Source organism: Sciurus carolinensis, chromosome 11 (assembly GCF_902686445.1).
Source record: "Sciurus carolinensis chromosome 11, mSciCar1.2, whole genome shotgun sequence".
In the NCBI taxonomy this organism is placed as follows: domain Eukaryota; kingdom Metazoa; phylum Chordata; class Mammalia; order Rodentia; family Sciuridae; genus Sciurus; species Sciurus carolinensis.
In genome coordinates, this window is record NC_062223.1 from 13,561,997 (window position 1) to 13,580,474 (window position 18,478).

Consider the following 18,478-nt stretch of genomic DNA (forward strand, 5'->3'; position numbering starts at 1 on the left):
ACCACCTAAGCCACAAGGTGCTTGGCATGTGGACTTTTAAGACTTAAAATGATGTGAGGAGATGGGGGGAAGGGAAAGCCTTTCCCAGCCCACCCTGAAGCGTCACGCGGGGGCCTCTGCAGGAGGACTCACAAGACCACTTCCGACTGGCCAGGGCAGGACGGACGCTCGTGTGCCCGGTGCAGGCTCTGAATGAGGTCAGTGAGCAGTGGTGTGCCAAACGAGAGGAAAGGGCCTAGCTGCTGTTCCACACGGCTCCTCCAGGGCTGCTGAGCCTTGCTATATGTTTATTAATTTTTTGAAAATGTACTGTGGTCGGCCTAGTTTTACTTAATGCCTAATAAAGGCAAAAACTGTTGACATAGCACCCCTGGGCCTGACACTGAGCAGCTGAGACTAGCAAGACCCTTCACTCTCAGAGATGACACAAGCCAGCAGCCTGGGAGGAAAACAGTTCCTTTAGAAGAGTGCCACTCCCAGGTGAAAGTGGCAGCTGCTGAGCCTCACGTTAAATGAGGCAAAATCAGGGTAAGACAGGATCACACCCAAGAGGGGAAAAAGCCCAGCGGCACACTTGGCTTCTGGGGTTTGTTGCATAACATGCTCAGGATAAACGGGTAAGTCGCTGCCCGATTCATGTGCTCCTTACAGTCCAGAGAGTTCTATATATAAACTCTGCCTGTTTAACATCCTACCCACAGAACCTCCGAAGAGACCCGAGAGAATGGCCAGCGTCTTCCGTAAGCTCCTGCTGCCGCCTCCCAAGTCCCATTCCCCTTCCTTGCTTAGGTGAGAGTGCTAGATTTTTCCACCAAAGGACTTGTCACCAGGATCTGTTTTGTTTCCAGCTTTCAGCAGCTGGTTACTTCAATAGGCTTGGCTTTCTGACCTGCAGATGAGACTGTCCTGCCTGTAGCTATGGTGACCTCAATGAAGACATGCCAGGCAATCTGTGTTCAGGCGTAGGTTCCAGGTCTCAGGCAGAGACTAGGCAAAATGCTCATTCACATGTCCCAAGGGCGTGCCATGTGCTAGGGACCACGTAAGAGTATGTGTGCTTCATCTCCTCTGATCTCACCTACCCGGACAGGGAGGATTACTGCGTGCAGTTTGTGGATGAGGAAACAGGCTCAGTTCTACTAGCTTACCCTGCAGGTAAGCAGCAGAGGCGGGATCTGGACTTACCACCAGGGTACTATACTGTTTCCCGACCTATAAAAGCTATGCGGGTGGCTAAGTTCAGACCTACCCACTTTGGGACCACTAGTGGCCTCCTAGACCCCGTGATGGAGGTTATGTTTCAGAACTACAGTTTCTTCCCTAGCTTTCCCAAGTGCAATTTCTACTAAATTTCCAGCAATAAGGTAAGGTCTTTTAGCAAAACGCTCACGAGCTGTGGAGGCAGGCGTGACTAGTCAATTCTAGCTTTGGACGAACACGCTACATGACCTTGCAGATTACTCACCCCTGAGCCCAGCGCGTGTCTGTGGAAGCGCTATGCAGCTTTCATGAGATAATGTAAGTAAAGGTTGGTTGTCTCCCTAGCTAGGGTCACTGGAGGGCAGGCTGGACCCAGGAGCAGGCTCCCAGGGAAGCATGGAGCTCAACAATGCTGGGAACGTACTTCCTTCACGCGGCTCTGTGCTCAGCAATTCTGCCCATCTTCTGGCCAATGCTCACAGATGCTCCCAGCCGGTCTGAGTGCCTGACTCTTCCAACAGGTCTGCGGGCAAAGCCCTCAGCAGAGACCACCTCCGGTAGCACAGAACTCTCTGCAGAGGCTCCAGAACTAAACACTTCCAACAGATTCATTCTAACATATTGCTTCTAACGTACTGTTACTATTTGACTAAAATAACTGGGAAAACTGTAGAAAGGAGGGGGAAAGTGTTACTTGGAAAGAAAACCTATGATTATGACCTTGTCAAACTCCATAAACATAGGACTATGGATTACATGACAAAACGAAAATAACTGTGAGAATTAGAAAACTGACAATTTCCTGTTTTTCAATATCCTTTAATATTCATGATCTTTCAACTTACAAAGCGCATATCTTCAAGGAAATCTGATGATGAAGGTGTCGACTCTCAAGCCCACGCCACTCCTGCTCGCTGCCCTCATTCTGCCTCTGTGCCTCTGGCGGGTTCCACTCAGAGGGCAGAAAGGATGGTCCCTGGTTGGAAGGGGGCACTTCGCTCCTACAAAGCCCTGGACCACCTGGACCATCAGCACAGCGGCCGGCTGCTGCTTTTCGCTGAGCACATCTGGGGCTGAAGCAAAGCTGGCACGGTTGCGTCCCCTGCAGTGCCCTCTTGTGGCAGACCTGCACCGTGGCAGCCAGACAAAGCAGGCCGGCGCCCACAACACTGACAAATGACACTACTGTCAGAGCAAGCACCCTGCACAGTCTGCAGGGTGTCTGTCCTGGGAGAGCGATGTGTCCGTCACTTGAGGGGCTGTCTAAGGCGAAGCTGGAAGCTGAGGCCAGCGTCGTAAGCGGTCACCATCCACGGCGAGTCCCATGGCAGGCAGAGGAGCAGTCCACAATTCAATGTGGCTTTTCAAGGAGGTATTCAAGATCTGGGGCACGCAGTCTCTGCTCTTTGTTCTTGTTTTTGGCAAAATCCCTCAGCAGTGCCATGACTTCATTTTCAAGTATTTCGGGGGCTGGTTTTGCTTCTGCAAGAGAAGAGTGGGCAGAAAGAATTACGCCATAGGTAGTCAATGCTCAGACTAAAGATCTTAAACCTCGAAACGCTGGTCCTGGCCAAGAACCACAGATGACATACAGACTGTCTCCATTCCTCTAAATACATGGGACATTAAACTATACCAGGGTGGACAAGCCACGTGGGCCTCTATTTGTAAATATATGGAAACAGCCACTCCTATCTGCACCTGGTCTGTGGCTACTTTTGTGTTATGATGGCAGAGCTGAGTGTCATGGTAAAGAACATCTGGGTGCAAGATTAAACCATTTGCTATCTGGTTCTTCAGGCCTAAGGGCATAAAACACGATGGACAGATGCACTTTGGTACTATGTGGCAACACAGCAGAGCAGATGGGAGGCACAGGATCTGGTGTGAGCCGCAGTGTCGGCACCCACTGGGATCTTGAAATGTATTCCCCATGGCAGAGGGGGGACTAATGGATTGTTTCCTTTTCTATACATTTCCTGAAATAAAAGCTCTTTATCAGTTAGAAGTCCTTGGTTGTAGGTGACAGAAACTGATAACACTAGTAAACTTCAGCAAAAAGGAAATTATTGGAGGGTTATTAGAACACACAAAACTAACCCAAACCTGGAGAACAGACGTAAGTGAGCAGACAGCCGAGGCAGCACTGAGCAGAGAAACGCAAGTGCCAGCCTCGGGCGAGTGCGGGCAGGCAGCACGCTGTCGCCGCCAGTCTTTCGCCCTTGCTTAAGAGGCCGGTTGTAAGCAAAGCCTCTCATGGTCAAGCTGAGGTAATGTGCTCCAGGATCATCCACCTAGAAGACTAAATACGATGTGACGATGTGACGGCAGGGAATCCCTTGACACTAAGTCAGATGCCCCGCCTCAGCACAGGGTTGGGCAGGTGAGTGTTCTGGGCTTTTCGTGACAAGGTATTCCTCATGGAAAAGGGGGGACCCAAGGACTCTTAGGCCTCCCCCTAGCATGTAGAAAGTTGGAAAGAACTTCAAATTCATTTTAACAATAAGAAAAAGTCAAAAAGTGAAAAATATGACTTTTCTTGAAGTTGTCAAAGAGCTGGGGTCACAGGGCAACCAAACAGAATGAGTAAGGAATGAGAAGCCCCTCAAAGGAAAAAGGCACGGTGCTTGCTCAGCTGTGACAGGGCACGGAGAGAGACACTGGGCGTGATACCAATAGGTGAGAAGAATTCAGTAAAACTTCTAGTGAACCGTCCAAACCAAACATGTGCTGGCCTGAGTACAAAAGCCCTGGGGGCCGCACATCCAAGCAGAGTTCACACCCTCTTGGAGGTTCTTCCCAAGAAGTCTCCATGGGTGTCTCCTGATGAAGACTGGGTGCAGGGCAGGAGGCTGGAGGAAGCCTCCCTCAGGGACACAGCCCAGGAGAGGGGGCATAGGCCAGGTGGTAGAAGAGCACAAGGCCCAGGCCAGGTCCTTCTTCTCTACAGAACAAGTCTCCAGTGCCCAAGCTTAAGCAGTCTCTCCCAGCGTGCAGGTGAGGCCCGCGCAGGCTGGAAGAAGGCTGAGAAAACAAACAACAAACACTCCTGCCCCTGGGGAGAGGCAGGTCACTGAGAAATAGCGCTCCAGGGAACAGACGGCCTGAAACCAAGGCTGCAGGGGGGAAGAAGCCACCGCACCCCCAAGCGAACACCACCAAGAGGAAAGTACAGGGGTTCACTGCTCTGGGGGAGGGAAGACACGGAGAGCATCCCTCTGGGCACAGGAAGTACAGGGAAGACTGAAAGCTGAGGGCAGAACAGGAATATGGAGAAATGCCCTTAGGAAACAGCTTGGACCCTGAGCACCAGAGGCAGGTGATGCTTAGAAGTCAAACCCAACCAGAGAGCTTCTCTTCTAATCCACTGACTCAATCCCCCGTAGGAGCAGCCTAGGAGAAGCATACCCACTTCAAGGCATAATAAACACCACAGTCCGCAGTCTTCAATGTCTTACCCGTGACATCTAACGTCAATTAAATCTTATGTGATACGCATACAGAAAATTAGAAAAAACAAAACAAAGTACACTACAAAGAGACACATCGACAGAAACAGACTCAAGAAGAACTCAGGTGTTAGAAGAACCAGATAGGGGACGTAGAGTAGCTATGACTGCCAGGCGTGGGGGCACAATCCTGTAACCTCAGGGACGGGGGGAGGCTGAGACAGGAGGAATGAAAGTTCAAGGCCAGCTTTAGCAGCTTAGCAAAACCCCATCTCAAAATAAAAAATAAAAAGGGTTGGGGATGTGGCTCAGTGCTTAAGCATCCCTGGGTTCAATGCCCAGTACCAAAAAAAAGTAAAAATAAAAATAAAGTAACTGTGACTCATATTAAAGTTCTAGTGGAAAAAGCAGACAAAATGTATGGACAGATGAAGAATTCCAACAGGGAGCCAGAAACTCCAGAAGTCAAATGGAAATGCTAAAAATAGATACACAGAATGACTTCAATAGGCTTATCATGAGATTTGACATAAGGAACAAACCTGGGAAGCTAGGTCAGAAGGTATTAGCCAATGCAAACTACCCAAGCAAATATTCAAAGAGTAAAGAACACAAAACAGAATCCAAAAGCTGTGAGCTGTTAAACTGTCTAATCTAAATGCAACTGGAATCCCAAAAGGAAAAGGGAATGAACGAGACAAAAGGGATAATGGCTGAATTTTCCAACAACAATGAAAGATATAAAAACACAGATCCAACAGAGAACCCCAGGTGGGACAAAGAGCAAAACAAACCGACACCCCAACACATTGCCAGACTCTGGATCTGGAATGTTCCTCACAAGACAATGTCCACTATATGGCTCTGTCCCAACTTGGTACCGTTGAGAGATGGCACAAACTTTTAAAAGGGGGGCCTACTAGGAGGTCTTCAGTCACTGGGGGCAAGCTCCTGAGGACCAGGGAAAGCCAGCCTCCCTCCAACCGTCCTACCCGTGCCCAGTTTCCTGACTATTTTGCTTTGCCACATGCTTCCTGCCCTCAGGTGTGGGTTTGCCACAGGCCCCAAACCAACGGGGCCAACTAACCTCAGACTGAAACCTCCCAAACTGTGAGCCAAATAAACCTTTTCAAAGTTAGGTGTGGTGGCACGTGTGCAGTCCCAGCTACTCAGGAGGCTGACACAGGAAGGTGGCCTGAGTCTAGGAGTTCAGAGCCAGCCTGGAGAGCACAATGAGACCACCTGCTGGGGGTTGGGGAATCAAAGCAAGGGCTTCACATGTGATAGGCAAGTGCTTACCACTGAGCTAAAACCTCAAGCCAAAATCTCTTTTTTTTATTTTGGTGGTGCTGGGGATTAACCCCAGGGCCCATGCAAGGCAAGCACTCTACCAACCAAGCTATTCCCCCAGCCCAAGACCTCATTTCTTAAATGTAAATTAATTAAATTAAATAAAGCTTTCTCTATAAGTTGATCATCTCAGGCATCTGTGACAGTGACAGAAAACTAATAGGTTTATAATCCAACAGTTACAACCTAATGATAAAACACTGAAAACATTCAGAAAGAAAAGATACACTACATAGAAAGAAACAAACATACAATAGACCTCTTGTGTGAAACCAGGCAAACCAGAAAGCAGCACATTTCAACACTGCAGGAATTTGAAGCTGGTGGTGACTGAAGGTAAATTAAGAAAAGACAAACGCAAAGGCAGCTCAACTCAGGAAAAGACCAACTTGATCCGCGGACTAACAGCCTAGAAACGTAAGTGTGCCCACAAGTCTACATCCAATGCTGAGAGAATTCCAAACAGCCAACTCGGACTACAAGAAAGACCAAAGCAAGTTCTTCACATAGGATTATGGTACGAACAGAAACAGATTTACAGGATCTCCAGAAATGGTTAAAATGAAGGAGAATATAAAATACATTTTGTTTTCTTTTCCTCAGACTATCCAAAGTAAAACAACAGAAAGGTGCTGCGGCTTCCAGTGTGGGTAAGAATGCAGAGCACAGCGACCATGGCAGGAGACGGGAGCGGGACCTGCAGAGTGCCACGAGGGGCTGGTGTCACCCATGAAGCCAGCGTTTCCTTTTCTTTCCAGTACTAGGGACTGAACCCAGGAGTGCACATGTTCTAGACAAGTGCTCAACACTGAGCCACAGCCACCGCCCCATCTGTACTTTATTATATGGGGCTGAACTCTGGGGTGCTTTACACTGAGCTACACCCCAGCTCTTTTTATTTTTAACTCTGAGACAGGGTCTGTCTGAGTTGCTGAGGCTGCCCTCAAACTTGCAATCCTCCTGCCCCAACCTCTCAAATCGCTGGGATTACCTCCATGCCCAGCTCAGTCCTTTTGATTTTTTATTTTGAGAAAGGGTCTTGTAAGTTGCTGAGGCCAGACTAGGACTTGTGATTCTCTCAGCCTCCCAAGGAGCTTGGATTACAGGCATGCACCACCACGTCTGGCAGGATTCATGTAACATTTCAAGTCAGACTGACTAAAGATGTATACTGTAGGTTACTAAAAAAAAAAAAAAAAAAAAAAAAAAGACAGAAATATAAAGAAACCAAGAGTGGGGAGAAAATGAAAGAATTTTAAAACTTCCCAGAAACAGAAGAAACAAAGAACAGATAGAAGAAACAGGAAGCAACTAAAAAGGCAGTAGATTTTAATTCAAACACACTGATAATTCAGTAAATATAAATGATCTAAACACAGTAGTGAAAAGACAGAGACTAACAGATGAAATACAAAAGGAACACAATATATGCTATCTACAAAAAACTCAATTTAAATACAGAAACAAAGACAGTTTGTGGTATTGTGATATATGGATTTTGGTTTTCAATCCTGGTTCCTGGCTTATAACTCCCTTCCCAAGGCAGACCATGGAAACTCTCATTTTCCCTTAGTCTTTCACCTTTGAGAGAAAATCTTTGTGACTTTTTTTTTTTTTTTTGTGGTGCTGGGGATCAAACCCAGGGCCTTGTGCTTGCAAGACAAGCACTCTACCAACTGAGCTATCTCCCCAGCCCAATCTTTGTGACTTTAAATCTGGCAGAGTTCTAATATATCGAAAATACAAACCAAGCTGGGTGTTACGGCACACGCCTATAATCCCAGTGGCCCAGGAGGCTAAGGCAGGAGGATCATGAGTTCAAAGTCAGCCTCAGCAACAGTGAGGCACTCAGCAACTCAGTGAGATCCTGTCTCTAAATAAAATACAAAATAGGGCTGGGGATGTGGCTCAGTGGTTGAGTGCCCCTGAATTCAATCCCCGGTACCCGCTCCCCCAAAATTAAATAAATAAATAAATAAAATGAAACGATCTGAAGATGTAGCTTAGTGGTAAAAAGCCCCCAGGTTCAATCCACAGCGTGCACACATGCACACACACACACATTCCACAACCCATTAAACAAAACTGTACTCCACCAAAATTAAAAACTGCTCCATGACAATGTTAAGAATATGAAAAGATAAATACTTGCAAGACACATATCTGATAAAAGACATGAATTCAAAGTAACTGAAGAATCCTTAAAACTCAATAATAAGAAAACAAACCACACAATTTAATAAAAATGGTGGTCGTAGGATATCTGAAGAGAAGCAACAACAAAGATATATACAAATGGTAAATAAGCACTTGAAAAGATACTCAATGTTATTAGTTTTTAGAGATATGGCAATTAAAATTACAGTGATGTTCCACTATAGACTTCTTGGAATGTTGAATAACCAAAGTGCAAGTAACATAGAGAGTTGATAAAAAATGAGGAATAGCAATCCCTTCCTTCATACCCAGTCCCTGGCACTCACTCATCTGTTTTGTCCCTGATGTCTTGCTTTTTCCAGTACAACATCTAAACAGAATCATACAATAGGTACTCCTCGAGTCTGGCGTCTTTCACTTAACACAGAAGCTGAGAAACTATGGTTTGCAGTCTATTTTTGTAATGGCCTATGAGCTAAAAATGATTTTTAAATGGTTGGGAAAAAAAAGTCAAAAGATTATTTCATGACATGAAAATTATATGAAATCCAAATTTGGTGTCCATAAACAAAGTTTTATTGGAATACAGTCACATTCATTTGTTTGCCTGTTGTCTGTGGCTGCTCTTATGCTATGAAGGCAGCTGAGGAATTACAAGAGAGATCACATGGCCTGTGTGGCCTGAAATATTTACTATCTGGTCTATTACAAAAGACGTGTGTTATGTTACAAATTTAAGCATATACTTATTATGTGACCTGGTTAAACTTCTCCTCGGTATTTAGTCAAGAGAAACTAAAACTTATGTTCACAAAATCTGTATGCAAATGTTTATGGCAGCTGTATTGGTAATGCCTACAATTGGAAACAACTGCAATGTCTCTCAACTGATCAATGGATAAACGAACTGTGGTACACCCACACACCAGAATATCACTCACAATACCAAAGAATGAATTAATGATACACAAAAAAACATGGATGAATCCCAAATGCATTATACTAAGTCAGCAATACTTGTTCTGTAAAGGGCCAAATAGTAAATAATTCAGACTTTGTGGGCTTTCCAATAGTCAATCACATAAGCTTCTAGACCATTCTTTGTACTTAGAATTTACAGAATGGTTCCTGTTTCCTAATACTAATACGGTAACACATTCCTTAATGACAGGGATGTATTCTGAAAACTGTGTCATAGTGATTTTACTATTGTGGGAAATCAGAGAGTACTTACACAAATCTAGATGGCAAAGTCTAATACACACTTAGCCTAGATAACAACCTTATGAACTACTCACATATGTAACCCACATTAACATAAAAGTTATTAAGTGCCTGACTGAGTAAAGACATAAAAACAGATACCCAGTGTGCAGCACAAAAGGAGATTCACCCAATGTCCATTCTCCCATTTTCACTGATAACAAAAGGCCCAGGGTAGTTGGGTACATGGAACAGACTATATTATTTCTTCCTCTTAGTTGAATGTAGCTGTGTAACTGAGCTACAGTTAATGGAAATAATGGACATGACAGATCAGGCTTTGACAGCTTTCTAGGATCATGCTGAGGATGAAGGAGCAGCAATTCAGGCGGAACCTGGAACTCATGACTTTTTAATAATGTCCTAGAACATAGAGTAGACACAAACACAGCCTTTAAGCAACCTGAATTCTTGCACATAGGTGGGTATGAAGCTTATGGTCTGTGGATGTAGAGCTTAAGATAGTCATCCACAGCAACAAGAAACTGAGTTATAGGAACCTTGGGAGGTCCAGAGAGCATCAACCAGAGACAGGACATTCATGATACCTGTGGCCTGCAGTTGAAAAATAATTTCTTGATATTATTTGCACCTGATTGTTCTCATCTCCTTAAAACTCTCCCTTAGCAACCCCTTGCTGGCCCCGAGCAGCAAGATTTAATTTGGATGACTATCTTCTAACTTCTCCATCAGTCAGCTTTTCAAATAGTTTTTTTTTTTTTTTTTTTTTTTGCCTTCACATCTCTCTCTCAACTTAACCAGCCTCTCATGTGACGAGCAGTTAGACACAGGTCTGGTAACAGTTTTTCTCCATTCCCAGCCTGGTTGTTCTTCAATCTTGCCTTTGATCCTGAGTGCCACAAACCCTTCAACTAAGTTCCCCAATTTTTTTTTTTTGGTACTGGGGATTAAAACCAGGGGCACTTAACCACTAAACCACATCCCCAGCCCTGTTTATATTTTAGTTAGAAACATGTCTTACTGAGTTGCTTAGGGCCTGGCTACCTTGCTGAGACTGGCTTTGAGCTCATCATCCTCCTTGCCTCAGCCTCCTGAGCCACTGGATTACAGGCGTGTGCCACTGCGCCCAGCTCTACGATCCTTTATGGCTTAAGTTATAGTAAGTTTTTCTTCTGTCTCACAACCAAAGAACCTTACCTGATAAAACACATTTTGGACATTTTGGAAAAATTTGCAGGGCTTGAGTGGCAATAACACGAATGAAAGAAGAAAAAACTACCTAGGATATAATTTCAGACTCAAATCAGCTAACTCATCTTATTTTCACATTATTCTGCTTATCATGACCAGTACCTGTGGCCCAGTAGTAAATATCCCAGTCATTACTGGGCTCGTTGATCAAGCGATCGTAGAGGTTCAGCTGCTTCTCCGTCATGTGGTGCAGATGTTCTTTAGCAAAGAGGCTAAAAACAAGAAAGAGAGGTTACAAAGATTGCCTCCAGTCAAAGAGAACTAACTGCCACACGGACTGCTGCCCATACCTAAGGAGAATGCAGTTTTCCAGCATTCCCCTCTTTCTGCTCTCATAGAGCAGGCGGGCTCTTTTGGTTTCTATGGATTCATCGGTTCTCTCCTGCCATGGAGGCAAAGGGATTTCAATCAAGTCTTTTTGAGAATCTGTTGGGCTGTCACCTCTGTAGAAACGTCTGAATGATGTCGCACTGAGCGAAGGAGACAACAGGCTATGCCTTGGCAACATCTGAAACAAACCAGAAACATCTTTAAAATAACAATGACCTTACCATCGCGGTCATTTAGTAAACAATTACAGTGGTGCTGGGTGCTGAATTAGATATTATTTCGTGGCAGAGAAGTTGTGTTGATACTTGTCCCTACTTTATAGTCCAGGAATCCAGGAATCTGAGGAATCCAGGAATACAAGACTAAAAGAGGATAAATAGTCATCCAAATAGAATTGCAAAATATGTGCTCTTAACCAGTCTTTCTAGAAATTGTCCCAGCAGAAATATTTTCTTCTTCCTTTGCATTCCTTTAAAAGTCTTACAGTACAGTTTGTATTCCAATCATTCAACTATTTTGGAATGCTGAGGATACACAGATGGTATGGTCCTTAATCTCTCAAAGGCTCCCAATCTAGAGAAAGGCTTTTCAGGGAGCTGTGTGGGAGACTGGTTTCTGTCTTGCCTAACCCAGATAACTGGCAGTCCTGGCTAGAAGTCTAGGGACTAATGAAAATGAAGAGTGCTGGAGCAACTTGCAGCAGTTCCAAAGAAACTATAGCATCACACTCAGACACCAAAGGGAGCAAAAAATTATGAACTCCTGAAAAAGACAACTGGTAAGTACCCTGAATTGAAAATTTATACCCACTAAGTCTAGAAAAGACACATTCACAGGAAAGGACAGAGGCCCTCAGAATCTCTAGCCAGGCTGACTGATCAAGGTCTTCCTTGCATTAAGCCAGTCCATAAAGACGAGAGGTATGCTTTTCAAATGCACAGATGGCGATGCAAAGTTGTATAAAGTACAGGGGAACATGGCCCAATCGAAAAGACCAAAAAAAGTCTCCAAAAATTGATCACAGAGATAAATAAACCACCTAATGAAAATTCAAAATGACCATCACAAAGATGTTCGATAAGCTCAGGAAGATGATACTTGAACAAAATGAGAATTTCAACAAAAAATATTTTAAAATGAAGCAAACAAAACCTTTGAAGTTAAACACCATAACTGAATTGAAAAAACTCACTAGAGGTATTTAAGGGCACACTTGATGAAGCAGAAGAAAAAACCAGAAAACTAAGACAGGCCATTTGAATTACATCGGAGGTATAGAATCTTTAAAAGAGTAAAGAAAACGTAGGGACTTATAGGACACCATCAAGAAGACCGATGTTCACATCATGAGAGTCTCAGAAGAGGAAAGATGCAGAAATCTTATTTAAATAAATAATGACCAAAAACTTCCAAATTTGTGGAAATGGACATCAAGATTCAAGAAGTCCAAGAAACCCTAACTAGCATGTACCCAAAGGAGTTTACACCAGGTTATATTATAACCAGTCTAAAGTCAGAAGAGACATGGAGAAATGTGCATGCATGCACAAAGACCGTATGAGGACACATGACATTGCCGTCTAAGAGCCACAGAGAGGCCTCTAGAGAAATCAAACCAACCATCACCTTGATCTTGGACCTTAGGTCTTCAGAATTGTGAGAAAATAAATTTCTGTTGTTTAAGCCACTTTTTGACACAGGTATTTTATTATGGTAGCACAAGCAAACGAACATAGCATACAATGAAAATTCAGTTTCGTAAGCCCCACCCTAAACATTTTGGATCAGAATCTCTTGTATCTGGAAAATGCTTTTTTTTTTTTGTCTCATCATGTAATGATTTTGCAACTTATTTTCTTCTTTTTTTCTTAAAAATGTTGACAGCAAAATGCACTTTATTCATTGTACACAAATGGAGTACAACTTTTCATTTCTCTGGTTGTACACAATGAAGTCATACCATTCATGTAATCATACATGTACACAGGGTGATGTTTGTCTCATTTCACCATCTTTCCTTCCCCCTTCCCCCGATATCCCTCTACACAATCCAAAGTTCCTCCATTCTTCCTTGACCACGCACTCCCCATTATATATCATCATCCACTTATCAGAGAAAACATTTGGCCTTTGGTTTTTTTGGACTGGTTTATGTCCCTTAGCATGATATTCTCCAACTCCATCCATTCACCTGCAAATGCCATACTTTTATTCTTTACGGCTGAGTAAAATTCCACTGTGTCTATACCACAGTTTCTTTATCCATTTATCTACTGAAGGGCATCTAGGTTGGTTCCACAATCTAGCTATTGTGAATTGAGGTGCTGTAAACATTGATGTGGCTGTGTCACTATAGTATGCTGATTTTAAGTCCTTTGGGTATAAACTGAGGATTGGAATAGCTGGGTCAAATGGTGGTTCCATTCCAAGTTTTCTGAGGAATCGCCATACTGCTTTCCATAAGGGTCGCACCAATTTGTATTCCCATTATCAATGGATGTGCACCTTTTTCTCCACATCCTTGCCAACACTTATTATTGCTTGTATTCTTGATGCTTGCCATTCTGACTGAAGTGAGATGAAATCTTAGAGCAGTTTTGATTTGCATTCCTCTAATTGCAAGAGATGATGAACATTTTTTCATGTTTGTTGATCGACTGTATTTCTTCTTCCGTGAAGTGTCTGTTCAGTTCCTTAGCCCATTTATTCATTGGGTTATTTGTTTTTTTGGTGTTAAGTTTTTTGAGTTTTTTATATATCCCAGAGATTAGTGCTCTATCTGAGGTACATGTGGTAACGATTTTTTTCCCATTCTGTAGGCTCTCTCTTCACGTTATTGTTTCCTTTGCAGAGAAGCTTTATAGTTTGACTCCATCTCATTTATTGATTCTTAATTTTACTTGTACTTTAGGAGTCTTGTTAAGGAAGTTAGGTCCTAATCCAACATGATGAAGATTTGGGCCTACTTTTTCTTCTATTAGGTTCAGGGTCTCTGTTCTAATGCCTAAGTCTTTGATCCACTTTGAGTTCATTTTTGGGCAGTGTGAGAGATAGAGATTTAATTTCATTTTGTTACATATGGATTTCCAGTTTTCCCAGCACCATTTGTTGAATAGGGTATCTTTTCTCCAATGTATATTTGTGACACTTTTGCCTAGTATAACTCTTATTTATGTGGGTTTGTCTCTTTTATTTTGTATCATTGGTCCACATGTTTATTTTGGTGCCAATACCATGCTGTTTTTATTACTACAGCTCTGTAGTACAGTTTGAGGTCTGGTATTGTGATACCTCCTGCTTCACTCTTCCTGCTAAGGATCGCCTTGACTATTCTGGGTCTCTTATTTTTCCAAATGAATTTCATGATTGCTTTCTCTATTTCTATGAAGAACGTCACTGGGATTTTAATAGGAATTGCACTGAATCCGTACAATACTTTTGGTAGTAAGGTCATTTGGAAAATATTAATTCTGCCTATCCAAGAGCATGGGAGATCTTGGAAAATGCATTTTTAACAAGCCCTTTAGAAGACTGATGTACATGGGAGGCAGGGATTCCTACTTTCTACACTAAGTAACATAACTGGTTGAATCATTTCTATAGAAATTAAAGAGGATGGGGAGAATTACCATCATCAGTGTGGGGAAACTGGATCTCTTATTATTATGGCCAAATCTCATTGTAGAAAAAAATTTTTTTGAGACAGCCTCACTAAGTTGCTGAGGCTGATCTTAAACTTGCTAATCCTTCTTCCTCAGCTTCCTTAACTGCTAGGATTACAGGCATGCAGCACTGTACCTGGCTCATCCATTTTCTTTTTTTTTTTCCTGTTAGTATCAAGACAGCATTCCAGAAATAAAGTGATATTGGGCATGGTATAGATCCATAAGTCCAAGGCAACTGTGCAGTATTGGGCACAAATTACTACTGAAAATTTAAACTGCAATATGTTTGTGTTGTCTCTGTAGCTATCAAAAGCTTTGAAACTTACAAAAAGTATGCTTCTCAAGTGCACATTTATATCCTTTGGTAATTAAAAATACTTGTTTTTCCAAAAAGAAATTGTCAAAAATCAAAGATGATGGCTGGGGTTGTAGCTCAGTGGCAGAACACTTTGCCTAGCAAGTGTGAGGCACTGGGTTCAATCCTTAGCACCACATAAAAATAAACAAATACAACAAAGGCATTCTGTCCATCTACAGCTATTTTTTTTAAAAAAATTTATATACTAAAAAACAAAAACAAAACAAAACAAAAATAAAAGAATTTTGTAAGCAACAGGAATCTCCCATAAGACTATCAGAGGAGTTCTTAACAGAAAACTTGCTGGCTAGAAATGGGATGATAATTAAAAAATGCAGAATGAAAAAAAAAAAAAAAAAGGGTAACCAAACTCTATCTGCTAGACTGTCCTTCAAAAGTATAGATGAAGCCAGGAACAGTGGCAATGCCTGTAATCCCAGTGGCTTGGGAGCCCAAGGCAGGAGGATCAAGAGTTCAAAGTCAGCCTCAGCAACTCAGTGAGACTCTGTCTCTAAATAAAATACAAAAAAGAGTTGGGGGGCTGGGGATATTGGGGATATAGCTCAGTTGGTAGAGTGCTTGCCTTGCAAGCATAAGGCCCTGGGTTCGATCCCCAGCAGCGCAAAAAAAAAAAAAAAAAAAGAAAGAGTTGGGGACTTGTCTCGGCGGCCCTGGGTTCAATCCCCAATACAAAAAAGAAAAAAAAGCACAGGTGAAGTAAAAATCTTCCAAGATGAATGAAAGCCAGACAAAAGTTCATCACTATTCCTGACTTACAATCTGACTTTAAGAAATGCTGATCAGAGAGGCTGAGACTGTGGCTTAGGAGAAAAGGGCTTGCCTCACACGTGTGAGGCACTGGGTTCAACCTTGCCACCACATATAAACGAATGAATAAAATAAAGGTTCATCAACAACTAAAAAATGTTTAAAAAAAAAAAATGTTGAACAGAGAAATGCTTAACATCCTGCCAAGTAGAAATGACAAGATGCAGGATAGTAACACAATAGCATATGACAGTATATATAGCTCACTGGTAAGGGTAACATAACATATAAAAAAGTATAAAGCTCACTGGCAAAGGTAATACATAGATAAATGCAAAATACTGGCAGGGCACACTGACACATCTGTAATTTCAGCTCAGGAGGCAGAGGAAGGAGGATGGCAAGTTCAAGTCCAGCCTGGGCAAATTTAGGGAGACCTGTCTCAAAATAAAAAAGGACTGGGGAACGTAGCTCAGTGGTAGAGTGCTCACGGGTCCGATCCCCAGTACTCTCCTTCCCTGTCCCCAAAAAGTGGCACTATAAGAGGTATGTAAATCACTTTTATTGAGGGGAGGGGATCCTGCTAGGTTGCCCAGGCTGGTCTTGAACTGCTGGATTCCAGAATCTTCCTTATTTGGTCCCCACAAACAGCTGAACTACAGGAGGATCCCTTAGTAAATCACTTTTCATTCTGGTGTGGAAGTTAAATACAAGTGTATAAAAAACACTGGGTCTATAAAAATATTAATGGATATATAACATAAAAAGCATACTTTGTGACATCAATAACACAAAAGGGAGACCATAAAAGAGCACAGTTTTGTATGCAAGTGAAATTAAGTTATCAGGTTAAAATAGATTGCTAGAAGACGTTTCACGTAACCCCAGTGGTAACTACAAAGAAAACGTCTACAGAGGACACACAAAAGAAAACTAGAAATCAAATGGGGGGGGGGGGGGTCAATTGATGACAGCAAGAAGAGGAAAACAGGGACCAAAGAGTTACAAGATGGAAAACAAAATGACAACAGTAACTCCTTCCCTATAGTAATGAAATGAACATAGATTAAACTCCTCCATCAAAAGATATAGTGTGATCCAATAGATGAAAACAAAACTAAACATGCATACATACAAAGAAACAAAACCCAGCCTCCAACCATATCCTGTCTATAAGAGATTCACTTTAGCTTTAAGGACACACAGGTAGATAGTGAAAGGATGGAAAATGATATCTCAAGGATGGAAAAGGCATCCAAGAGAGTAATAATATCAAAAAAAATTAATAATATCAAAAGTCAAAATATAATATTAAATATTAATATTAAATATAATATTTAATATTTAATATTAAAATAAGTAATAATATCAAAAGTCAAAAATTGTCACAAGACAAAGGCCATTAAACAATGATAAAAGGGTTAACTCACCAGGATGATATAATATTTATGAAAATATATGCACCTAACAGTAGAGTATCCAAACATATGAAGCAAACACTGACAGAACTGAAGGGGAAAAAGTAGCGCTAAAGGATAGTAGGAAATTTCAATATCTCACTTTTAATAATGGACAAATCATCCAAGCAGAGGATCAAAAAGAAAATAGAGGACCTGAATAACACTGTAGAACAAAATGTAGCTAAAAGACATATACAGAACATTCCACCCAACAATAGAATACACATTCCTCTCAGTGCACTGGGGAATATTCCCCAGGATAAATCACAAGTTAAATCACAAAACAAGTCTTAAAAAATTTAAGAAGAAAAATCAAACCAAGTATCTTTTCCAACTGCCCTGGAATAAAACTGCAAATCAATAGAAGAAAATCTGGGAACTTCACAAATACATGCAAATTAAACACACTTAACTGCCCCCAGTACTGGGGATTGAACCCAGGGGGCGCTCTACCGCTGAACTACATCCCCAGCCTTTCTTTATTTATTTTGGAACAAGGTCTTGCTAAATGCCCAAGATGGCCTCGAACTTGCCATCCTCTTGCGTAAGCCTCCGGAGAAGCTGGGGTTACGGGCTTGTGCCACCTCGCTCGGCTATACTACACTCTTGAACAACCAAAAGGTCAAAGAAGAAATCAAAATGAAAATTTAAAATTATCTCAAGATAAATAAAAACCCCACATACAAAAAGTTATAAGATGCAACAAAAACAGCACTACGAGTAAGGTTTATAGTGGTAAATGCCTACATTAAAAAATAAAGAGCTCAAGGTACTAAACGAAATTTCGATAGACACTTAAGAACTGGTAGGTAAAAGGGAGCACTCAGCTGGCCTGGCTCAGCTGGGGCTAGGGGAGATCTGAACTGGGTCAGTCTCGCACGAAAACTGACCGTTCAACCAGACATTACCGAGTATTACCAGTCTAGCACACCGTGGGCTCCCCAAAGGACGGAAGCGACCTGAATCTCCCGAGCTGACCTCGCTTTGGAACTGGCCCTGCCCTGAGCGATCGAGCAATTGAACGCTCCCTACAACCTCCACGATCACAGAAGAAGACGAAACTCAGTCCCAGCTACCGCCCGCCCGGGACCTTAGACTCGGCTCTCTCACCCGCGCCAGAGTCGGGAGCACAACGAATACCGCCATTTTTCCCTACCCGCACCGGAAGCCGGCAAGGCGCAACTTCCGGAAACTCCGGGCCTTCAGACCCGCGGACTTCGGCCGCCGTGGAGGACCTAAGCCGGAAGGTGCGTCCCTGCGTATGGC

The 18,478-nt window shown here is 42.6% G+C and overlaps 1 protein-coding gene across 1 annotated transcript; it reads right to left on the reverse strand.

Annotated features, from left to right (window-relative positions):
- Nucleotides 1-2,007: 2,007 nt before the first annotated feature.
- On the reverse strand, nt 2,008-18,464 carry Sdhaf2 (succinate dehydrogenase complex assembly factor 2). Its single transcript, XM_047516597.1, has 4 exons — nt 18,323-18,464; nt 10,922-11,139; nt 10,734-10,843; nt 2,008-2,682 (listed from the first exon to the last, which is right to left on the reverse strand). The coding sequence occupies exons 1-4, from the start codon at nt 18,356-18,358 to the stop codon at nt 2,552-2,554; spliced, it is 495 nt and encodes a 164-aa protein (XP_047372553.1). The 5' UTR covers nt 18,359-18,464; the 3' UTR covers nt 2,008-2,551.
- Between the last annotated feature and the right edge of the window lie 14 nt (nt 18,465-18,478).